Below are 11,022 nucleotides of genomic sequence, written 5' to 3'. Positions count from 1 at the left end.
ACATTGAAAAGCAGAAGTGTTTAATTTGTTTTGCATCCACCAAATATAATATGAATATTTTATTCATTTCTAAAAATGTTATTAGTGACGATTTTTAGGTTAGGAATCGCCGTTGATAGATAAACAGAAGACTTGGAGAATCTCCTAGTATCAGTGGCGATCTGTAAGCGTGTGCACGCCACTGATAGAATTCCTGGGGCTACCATTTAACTGGGCCGGCCCAATAGGCCTAGGGTTTTCAGGGGTGGTATAAAAGTCCCATCCCCAACTCCTCTCTCCCTCTCAGCCGTCACATTTTTCTCCCCGAGCCCCCTTTCTCCTCATCTCTCTGCCCCGAGCTCTCCACTCTGCTCCTTCTCCTCCCAGCAAGCCCGCTGTCTCCGTCCTCCTTCCTCCTCCCCTCCCATGCTCGTGCAGCCTATTCCCTACCCCCTCCCCACCACCCAACGCGCGACAGCGTCCTGGCCCCCTCCGACCAGCCGGCCTCCCTCCGGGCCTCATCGCCACCAGATCCGTCCTTCCCGGCCCTCGTCGCCACCGGATCCGGCCATCCCGCGCTCATCCCCGCCGGATCCTGTTGAAGTATAAGTGGATTGCCTAGCCCCTTCCATAAGATCGGTCTTTTGGTTGCGTTGGCTAGCGCATGAAGCTCTTCATGGTATCAGAGCCATGGGGTCTTGAGTTCGAGACCCGGTTGCCGCAATTAAATCGCGACGCACTTTCGATCCACGTTTAGGCTCGAGGGAGCCACACGGGAGGGGGAGTGTTGAAGTATAAGTGGATTGCCTAGCCCCTTCCATCAGATCGGTCTTTTGGTTGCGTTGGCTAGCGCATGAAGCTCTTCAGATCCGACCATCCCGTGCTCGTCCTCGCCTGAACCGGCCATCACGGGCCTCGACGTCGGTTCCAACCGCCGGTACTCTCTCTCACCCTCTCTCTCCCTCTCCTGGTTTCTCCTCCCTCACTCTCTTTCACTCTTGCAGATCTGAGCGTCGCCGCGGAGATGAGATCTCGGCCACGTCCGATCTCTACTAAGCCGACAGCCGCGAGCACGTTGACGAAGGCCACCCATCTCCTCTGCCCGAGCCGGCCGTCCTCCTCCCTGCGCCATGGAAAGCCCCGGATCCGGCCGCCCTCGGGCCTGGCACCGACGGATCCGGTCACCCTCCGGCCTGCCACCGCAGCCATGGAATGCGTCGGATCCGGCCGGCCTCGGGCCTGCCACCAACGGATCCGTTCACCCTCCGCCTGCCACCGCAGCTCCTCCCCTTCGCCGGTAAGTTTGAGCACAGATACAAATATGTGAACTACTAGCAAAAGAACCCGTGCGTTGCTACGGAACAACGGAAAATTGTATCAAAACGTCAAATTAAATGTTGATGTGTTTATGATATGTTTATTTTCGTGGGCTGCGTTGCTACGGATTGACAAACTCATGTGCAGGACATAAATGTTGATTTCGCGTGCGTTGTTTTGTATGAAAGCAGGTCAAATAGTAATTGGTTACTCAATGCATAGTATAAAGTTGCAATGCACATATTCACTTAAACAATAAGCCACATAAACGCCGTCATCGACATAAGGTCCGCCCAAGTGCGCTTCGCCGGTGAGCTGCACCCCTTGTCGCCGTTTGATGGCCCTCCAGATCTGCTCTTTCGATGGGCCTTACGTTTTGTTGACATTTTATCCTGCTCAAGGACACCCAAGTTCCAACGACGATACCGTAGTCGAAAGGGGTCTCCGGGCTGGACGCCGCCATCATGGCCTCGCATGATCTACGCCACGCATAAGGGAGGTGAAGATTCAGAATCAAGACTGCTTTCCAAGATATACGCTGCGTTTTTAGCCAAAGAAACTCACCTTGATACGTATTGATTTATATTTGATTATATACGCTGCTTTTTTTGGCTAATTGGTCTGAATTGTATGTTCTTGCGGAGTGTCCCAGTTAAATACTTGACAAATAAATTTTCTGTTTTTTTTAATTTGTATACATGGTTTCTTGGGTTACTTTAGTGACTAAACAACCAATAAGAAAAAGCTCAGCTGGCTGGGATTAGGCAACTCCCGTTCAGCCATGATCCCGATTCATCCCCAACCTTCTCGTTCCTCGTATGCTGGCTCGGCCTGCTTCTGGTGGCCGCCGCCCACTGTCTTCTACCTCTGGCCGCTCGCTGCTGCTCTCCTCCCGCCGGCTACTGGCAACGCGCTCGCCGCCGCACGCTCTCAGCCTCTCATCATCTCCTCTCACCTCGCTGCTCTCCTCGCGCTTTCCACTGGCACGCCACTCTTATCCTACCTTCTTTAGAGTCGCGTCGCTGGTCACCATTGGTGTCTCGGAGCGACGGCCGTCGTGACCGCCGTTCTTCCAATCGGCTGCCACGCCAATGCGCTATCCACCGTGCCCCAACGCCTGGATGGATCTTGCGAGACGGCAGCTCGCGGGCGGAGCTTTTTAGAAGGGGCAAAGCGAGAAGATTTCGAGTCGGAGAAGAGCTCGCCTGGTATTTGGATTCGGAGAAGAGCGTGAAGGAGATGGGCTTGGCCCGGTCCGCACCACCAAAAGGACGGATGAAAGCAACGAGTCGACAAAATTCACGAAAAACTCCCACCTATGGATGGCAATGGGTACCCGAAACCTGATTACCTGACGGGTCTAGACCCGATTAGATGCGGGTCTGGAAAAAATTAAAACCCACGGGTCTGCAAACAGGAGAAATCCTGGACCCATTGGGTCTGGCGGGTCTGGGTCTGGGAGAGCAGAACCCGAACCCGGAAACCCGTAAACCCGGTTCGTAATAAAGACCCCACATGTCAGTATATGCATCCGGCCAGTCAAATCCCCAATTCGTGTGAAAACCCTGACCTAACTCCACTCGGCACGAACTCCTCGTCTCCTCCACTCGGCACTGTACGCCACCGAACCGAACTCCTCGTCTCCTCCACTCGGCACTCCTCCTCGGCTCCTCCCACGCCGCCACGGGCCACGCCGCCCCGCGCCCCAGCCGCCCGTCGCTCCGCCTCGCGCCCCCGCTGCGGCCATCGCTCCGCCTCGCGCGCCCATCGCCGCCGTCGCTCCGCCTCGCGCGCCGGCCGCTGCCGCCCTCACCTCGCGCGCCCGCCGCCGCCGTCGCTCTGCCTCGCGCGTGCGCCGTCCCTCAGCCACACGGGTCGGGTTTACCCGCGGGTACCCGAGACCCGACCCGGCCCCGAACCCGGCGGGTGCCATCCATACTCCCACCCGTCTTCCCCTCAAACCCTCCCACCCGTCTTCCCCCTCGGTGCGTCCGTTGCCGCGCGCCGGTCCATCGGAGCACCCGAATCCGGTCTCCCTCAACCAGCGAGCGACTCGATCCGCAGAGCAAGATTCGGCGGCGACATGGTGAGCTCTGGCCCCTGCTTCTCTCTCTACCACCACACCTTATCCTTCCCCGCCGCCACCACCAAAGGCTCCTCGGCGAGCTCCCGGAGTACAAGTCTGGGCCTGCCTGCCGGCCGCCGCTCGGGTCCTACCGCTGTCACAACTGACGCGGCTTTTCTGCGCGATGCCGCTGCCGTCGACAAGAGGAGGTACCCCTTTCGCGCATCTTCATTTGCAATGGGGTCATCTGCTTATGTTCTTAGTTTCAGTCAAATGCAACTCGTCTCTAAGATGGAGAGATGCGGTGATACCTAGCATTGATGTACCTTTTATTTGTTTAACACAATTGTTTTAGTCATGAGGTTGAAAGAATCATCTGCCAATCATCATCGTCAGGATAGTTGTTCTGCTGTATTTAAGAGATAATTGAACACATTTTTTGCCATTTTAGTGGGGCTTCTTTTTTCTGCGCCAAGCGCCAACCGAATTGTTGATACTAGCAGTGCAATGCCAATATAACATATGGTCATGACACTAGCAATTTTCGTTCTGCACAAATTTTGTATGGCATTGACCATGGTTATGGCACTCTATATTCAACAGGTGTGAATGCTTTGATCTCCATCAGGACTTGGTTCCTTTTGCGAAATCATGGGCTTGGCAGAAGTCTGTTGTTACGAGGAGGAAAGGGTTTGCAGGCAGAGATGCAGATGACTCGGACACTCTAGTCACGCTGCAACATCCGCCAGTTTATACATTGGGCACCGACAGCAGGGAGGAGTACCTACATTTCAATGTAAAGGATGCTCCTATTGAGATTCATCGTATTGACCGTGGTGGGGAGGTGACATATCATGGCCCTGGACAGGTATTTTTCAATTAAATTCTTAGTATTATGTTTCATTAAATTTGTAGTATCATGTATCAGTCAAATTTGCAGTATTTTGTATCCGATAGTATAGTTCACATATTTGTATATGTGCTCTGGCGTTGTGTTTCTTGATTACTTTCTCATCAATTTAGTTTTATGGTTCTAGCTAGCTTAAATAAAAATTCTCAAAGTAAAGTAAAGAAGCAGCCAACAATATTGTCCTTTTTTTTCTACTTCTGTAGAACCAGCATTGAAAGTTTTGTAGAATTAAGATCTTGACTAATTGCATACACAATTTTTTTGTTCTTCACATAATTCTTTTCTAGATGTTGCCAATGAAAATCCATGCTTCTTGTAATTGTTTATTTTGCTTCCTCAGCTTGTTATGTATCCGATTCTCAATTTGCGGCATCACAAAATGGATCTTCATTGGTACCTTAGATCACTTGAAGAAGTGATAATCCGTGCCCTGCAATATGCTTTTTCTATCAAGGCATCAAGGATAGAAGGTCTCACTGGTGTTTGGGTTGGTATGTTGCTCTCCTTTTGGTTACTGCCAAGTGTTTTATTATGTTATCAGTTACCACTTCTTCTTTGTTCCTTATATATTGATATTTCTGATGTCTAAAAGTATTGATTCTTCTTTGTTCCGTTTCTTACATATGTCCTCTCTACTTCACCTCTAGGTGATCAGAAAGTTGCAGCAATAGGAATTCATGTCTCACGATGGATAGCTTATCATGGTCTAGCACTAAATGTCACTACTGATTTAACCCCATTTCAACTCATTGTTCCCTGTGGCATAAAGGATCGTGGCGTCGGGAGCATTAAGGAGATATTGCAAAAGGCTTCCAGTGGAAGAGACATTGATGAAGCGGTACTGATGGATTTAGCTTATAAATCGTTGATCAAGGAGTTTGCTGAAGTTTTCCAGCTTTCCCTAGACCTCAGACCAGATTGGAATCTGCAAGAAAACTAGATTGTAGAGGTATGTGTTGCCGTGCCTGTCCATAAATATTTAGAATGATCTTAGAAATAGTCAAGTATCATTAGCCGGTTCTTTTAAGAATTATTATTGCAGTGAATATGCTACATTTAGGAGATTAAACTATTTGTAAGTCGATGCACATTATGAGACCTGGTATTACACAAAAATTGAGTGTAACTTTCTGTGTGGAAAAATAGTCGCACACTTCTAATGCTCAGTTGCTTCTAATACTAAAGTGTTGATACACATTTTCGTTTTGAATAGATCAAATTAAGCTTTCTCTTCTATGCTGACATTACCAAACACCAATTAATCATATGTTTTCACTTGAAATATTGTGCTATTTAATTCGTTATAATTTCCAGTATATTCATACAAATGCTGTGTATTAAAGCTTCTGACAAATAAAATCTACAGAATTTCACTTCTATATTTGCCATGTGCTTCATGCCATAGGAGTGCTGAAGGCACAAGCAGTTTGTCCGTACAATGTATTTTTGCTAGATTTCGTTTTCTCATGTATAATTACTTAGAGGCTAGTGAGCTATGGAAATTCATAGTGACAAAACTAAATTGAATAGACACACGAGCTCTCTTTTTTTATCATCCATTGATGGAACAAGGGATTGGTAGTCAGGTCAATTAGTGAGCTATGCACTTCCTTCTTCTTTCTTACAGTTTCTTCAGTTGAAATGTCAATGATCCGTTATACATGTGCTATAACTTGCAGCAGAACATGTATGCTTCCTCTCCTATGTAATCGAGCACTACAAAGTAAGAACGGAAAACTTGGGGCATCCTCGTCAAAGATGGGCATGCACTTTTCAGAAGAAGTAAGAGTGCAAACGAGGATCAGATAGATTAACACGCAGAACTTGCCAGCTGGTGGTTCGTTCTACGGTAGCAAGTACTCAATCATCATACTCCATGGAGCAGCAACAGTGCGCTAGATGTGCATCTGTATGGAGCATTCATAATTTTCATTATGTCGTATGGCCCTCGAAACAATTTTTCTGCGCATACATGTTGAAGATACAGTGCACAAGATAAATCTGCATCGAGCTGCCGGATCTCTGGTTCCCCGGTTATTATCAATCAGATGCATGCTGGATAAAGAAAAAGTTTCTGCCTATCACCTCTTGTTTACGCTGACAACTTTGTTCAAGCATATGCAGCTACAGTGCCTCGTACCCTTTGTTCAGGCTTCAGAGTTCAGACCCAGAGTTGGGGACCAGTTACGCTTCCTACTGATGTAGGAGTATCAAGTAATTCTATCTAATGGTTTCCATTTAACTTTGTTCAAGCATATGCAGCTACAAACGGAAGAAGGGACGGAGAGGGCTGCGCAAAATCTGCATTAATTCTTGAAATATAGTTTACTGAGGATAAGAAATTCTATTTTTCTTCTCTAAACAAATAGGCTGGTTCTTTCTCGGATTTGCTCAATTGCGATTTTTATTTTATTCCAAACCGGCATTACAGCAACCATGGAACGATCTCCCGCAGAAAAACTAAAAACACAAACAAACCATGGAACGATGAAGGTGTCCAAAAGGTTACACTAACGCACACCCTATTTGCAAGGTACTAGCTAAATCACGCATCTTGATCTTGGAGCGTCATCTTTGTGGGCGCCACGGCCTCTATGGCTTCTCCAAGCGGCCACGCAGCCTCCAGGAAGTATTCCCCGTGCTTCACCTTCTGTACAACCGTGATCTCCTTCGTCGGCTCCAAACCTGCACATCCCGCAGACCAATCAATGTATCAACTAAAATAACTACAAACGGCACTAAAATTCCATGAATTAATGGTTAACTTACCGAATCCATCGACGAGCAAGGAGTACTCGTAGACGATGTCCATGCAGATATATGGCGCGTCCGCGGGCCGGACCAGCGGGTACGCAGCCCATGGCGCAGATCTTCTGGGCGGTGGCCCCGAACGCCGCCGGGGTGGTCTTCCCGCTGGGAGCCCCGCTGTGGATGAACCCAACCTGAACAACAACAAAACAGAGTTCAGAATCATCCCTCGAAAAGCTTCCAAATCCCCATCATCAAAATGAAGTGAAGTTCTCAACCAACGTTATTAATTACCTCGAGGGCCATGTAGCAGAAGCTGGACCTGACGTAGAGGTCGTCCATGCCGGCTCCGCCGCCGCCGTTCCAGGCGCCGTTGAAGGTGCAGTTCTGGGCTTTGCAGGCTGCGTCCAGTTTCAGGGCCTTGATCACTTCGTCTCTGCACTTGCCGTATGCTGCCCCCTGTGGCGGCGCCGTCGCGTCGAATTGCTCTCCGTTGTAGCTGTATTTGCCCGTGAAACCCCGCAGCATGCAGGAGGCCATCGTGCCGTAGTGCAGGTAGCTGCAATAGAAAGATCATTAATTCCAGTACTCCTTCGTCTCAAATTTGTCCAAAGACGGATATATCTATGTGCAAAAAGTGTCTAAATATATGTGTAATATTTCGACAAATAATTTCGACCGGAGAAAATAGCTGAACTAGTAAACTGAGGGTCCAAGGACAACCTGTGGACGTCTTTGAGATGCTCTTTGGTAACGTAGGGATCCTGCGCTATGGAAGCAGTGGCAGCGGCGTCTGCAGAAATGGCATAGGCCATCTGCACAGACCCGCCTCCGAGATCAATCACGCCTACCGTCTCCGTGTAGTCTCCTCCCAGTTTATCCAGCAGGTAATTCAGAGCAACCTACACGTAAGAAAAATGCGTGAAAAATACTGATCCTCAAAACAGAGTAAGTGCAAAGACAGTTTTTCTTGGGATCCCTTAAGAGCATCAGCTCGTGTAGTACGTACCCATAGGTAGGTTCCTTCTTGGGATCCCTGAAGAACGTTGATCCAGCTAGGATTGTACTGGAATTTGCTCTTGGTGTGGATCACATCCCTGACCTGTAGTAGTGTCAGGGAATCAATCCAACAACAAGTCACTACTCTCTAGTCCTTCATGCATCGTGGTGCATGATTTAAAACGAGAGTAGAGCTAAATACTAATTAAGGTTAAGACGAAAATTACTGCGTGGAGAATTTGCTCTGCGTCCTCGTCTCCGATAAGTCTGAGTCCAGCCGTCGCCTGCACACGTTTGTTTGGTAAATGGTATAGTTACATACTAGTATTCAAATTGTTCCCAGATCTACAGTTCAGTTGTGCTGCAATCTAGACTATACTATAAATTAAATTAAACTACGTTCAGGTGAAATTATTGAAGATACGTTTGTTAATTAATTAATTTACGAACCCCTAGCTTAACAGGCGTTCTTCTTGCGAGCCACTTAGGCACAGTGCTCTTAGCCTTGTCAAGCAGAGGGAGCATGGACGTCGCAGCCTCCTGGGGCCGTCTGGCGTACGCGCTCAGCCCCGGATTCACCTGCACACCAATAACAATATAACATCCAAAAGATGCATGGTTTCAAAAACGGATAACAGATGAACAATATTATACCTTTGCGAAGACCTCGATTTCGCCGTCGCCGATGCCGACGAGCTCCATCTTCTTGTCGAACCTGAAGACGTTGACGCGGGTGCCCGTGCTTCCGGCGTCGAAGATCACGGCGTACTTCCCTCCTGCACGCCCCGCCGCCGCAAGCTTGGGATCATCCTCGACGTCGATGCCGGTGCCGGCCACCTTCCGGCCGAGCACGGAGTCTGCGGCAATGGTGGCTCTCGGGTACGACGAGGCCACCAGGAGGAGGAGGAAGACGATGCCGACGGGATGAGGCGCCATCCCGAGCTAGGCTAGTGGGCTAGTGCAGTGTGCGTGGGCAGGAGCCTGATTGCTTGAGTCGAAACCGGACCAAAGCCTAACTGAACCGTCCGAAATTATTTGCCTTGGTACATGGAGGTGGTACAATTATTCGCATAATAATGGTTGTTTTCTTTTCTTCGAAAGGCTTTTTTTTTCTGACAAGCTAGCATAATTGATATACATAACAATTTATTAGTACCAAATATAATGTTGTTACAAAATGAATCAAATAGGACACTCGGTACAACGACTCATGGACGGCATAACCTAACAAAGACTAAAACATAGGGCATCGATCTGATGGAACTTTTTTTTAGGAAACACAGTACAGACGCAAGCACTCACGCCGGTTAAAGCCTAAAATAAATCCAGGAAATACGAGCACCCATGCCAAGTCTGGGACTTGAAGCTAAGTGGGCTGGTTCCACCACAAGGAACCAACCACCTGAGCTACACTCAATTCACAGATGGAACTCATTATCATAACCTATTGTGCATTGGCCATTCAAACCGGCTAAACAAGCCTCGAACTATCTTCTGGGGACTCCAAGTATAAATCCCGTGGGTGGTGAGATAAATAACCTGGAAAAACTAGAAACAATACACTTGTTAAAAACAATATCATTACGGTAGTGTCATATTGACCAACATACACCACATTCGCCAACCAAAATAAGCGTTCTTAAAAATTTATGCAAACCTCCGAGCCAGTTCACAAACATATTCAAGATACTAGTAGTGAACTGTAGATTGGAAAGTGACAAAAATAGCCCGCTGTGCTCACCGGACAAAAGGACATTCGAAGAACAGATGTTCAATTGATTCATTCTCATAGCAAAAGACCCACAGTTTATCTCCTTATCTTTCATAAGGATAGGCCCTTTGCAGAGGTAACATACAATTCGTTTGATCTTTAAGGGTATTTTTAGCTTTCAACATTTTTATGCCGAAACCAACAACCACTAATCCCACCAAAGATGCATAGATGACGCTCACTATAAAACTTTTCGAAGAAAAAAACTATAAAACTCCTAGTTCTATGTAAATTGCAGCGGAATCTACGGGGTTGGTGGTTTAAATTGACAACAACTACCTGGCCCATTTAGGACTCGCCGAAAATTAATGTTAAGGGGAGGACTGTGGCACTGCGATTCCTAGCATAATGAAAAGCCATATATTTATGTCTCGAGAAATTATCTAGCCTGTGCTATTTGATATAAATTTAGATGGGGCTGTTGTTAAACGTTCAGTGTCAATATGGAAAAAGTTACACAAAGATCATATATTTAATCCGCATGTGTTGGTATTCGGAGGTCCTCAAATATCCTCCCGATCCTATTGTTCTTCATATTTTTAAAAAGCCGGCTCAATGGAGTTTTCGGGTTGCTAGGCCTCATGCAATACTAGAATAAGGAATTAGCTAGTCAAATAATGATTCCTTTTTTTTTATTAGTGTGCTTGCTAGAGCTGGTAAGAAAAGGGAATCTTCGGTTCTTTCTTTCTTGTGTGTGTGTGTGTCCACTTCTGTGGATTCTGATGTTACAACTTTGATGAGCATCGTCTTAAGGACAGGACTAGAGGGAAAATATCAAGAGTGTAAAACCTCTATTTTTGGACTCTCAAGTGTGTAGTTAGTTTTGTGATGTAGAATATGTGTGCCCCAGCTGTCAAATTTGCCACTTCGGTAGTCAGAAATAAAGTTTATGCCACCTGCTAAACTTATTCTGGGTATTTTGGAATGTAATCTGATCCTTATTAAAAGGGAGTATAAATAAGGGGAAATGTCTCTTTGCACCTGGTGCAAGTTCACAGCGCATCCACGCGACACGCGAGGTTAAGATTGGCGAGGAAAAAGGAGAGAAACGCATTTAGCATAAAGAAAATTTGTCTGACCCGCTACCAATGTTTAGGTCCGGTGCACATGGAGTGCCTACTGTTAGGTCTCTCTTCCTTCGAAGTTCAAATTAAATCTCTTCCTGCACAGCCGATTCTTCTAATATTATCACGCGGGTTTATAGTACGATAAATCCCTGTTGCATGTGCACAT

At 47.2% G+C, this 11,022-nt stretch overlaps 1 protein-coding gene and 1 pseudogene across 2 annotated transcripts; one reads left to right on the top strand and one right to left on the bottom strand.

Annotated features, from left to right (window-relative positions):
• Positions 1 to 3,088: 3,088 nt before the first annotated feature.
• On the top strand, positions 3,089 to 6,637 carry LOC100840125 (plastidial lipoyltransferase 2). Of its 2 annotated transcripts, none has more exons than XM_010235639.3 (5): positions 3,089 to 3,570; positions 3,965 to 4,229; positions 4,612 to 4,762; positions 4,919 to 5,220; positions 5,954 to 6,637. In XM_010235639.3, exons 1-4 carry the CDS (start codon positions 3,380 to 3,382, stop codon positions 5,209 to 5,211), a joined length of 900 nt encoding a protein of 299 aa, XP_010233941.1. In that variant the 5' UTR covers positions 3,089 to 3,379; the 3' UTR covers positions 5,212 to 5,220; positions 5,954 to 6,637. The 2 variants fall into 2 exon arrangements, with proteins under 2 accessions (XP_010233941.1, XP_003571039.1); XM_003570991.4 differs by having other exon boundaries at positions 3,090 to 3,570; positions 5,951 to 6,513.
• Positions 6,480 to 9,003, bottom strand: LOC100839521 (annotated as a pseudogene).
• Between the last annotated feature and the right edge of the window lie 2,019 nt (positions 9,004 to 11,022).

The sequence above is a fragment of the Brachypodium distachyon genome, chromosome 3 (genome assembly GCF_000005505.3).
Source record: "Brachypodium distachyon strain Bd21 chromosome 3, Brachypodium_distachyon_v3.0, whole genome shotgun sequence".
Lineage (NCBI taxonomy): Eukaryota > Viridiplantae > Streptophyta > Magnoliopsida > Poales > Poaceae > Brachypodium > Brachypodium distachyon.
Note: the sequence above shows the minus strand (reverse complement) of the source record. Positions and strands in the feature narration are given on the sequence as shown.

What these genes read in the sequence shown, in the direction of transcription:
- LOC100840125 (XM_010235639.3), top strand. Translation starts at nt 3,380, where the DNA reads ATGGTGAGCTCTGGCCCCTGCTTCTCTCTCTACCACCACACCTTATCC. An exon ending in GCTGCCGTCGACAAGAGGAG is followed by an intron (nt 3,571 to 3,964) that starts GTACCCCTTTCG and finishes TATATTCAACAG; the next exon opens with GTGTGAATGCTTTGATCTCC. An exon ending in CATATCATGGCCCTGGACAG is followed by an intron (nt 4,230 to 4,611) that starts GTATTTTTCAAT and finishes TTGCTTCCTCAG; the next exon opens with CTTGTTATGTATCCGATTCT.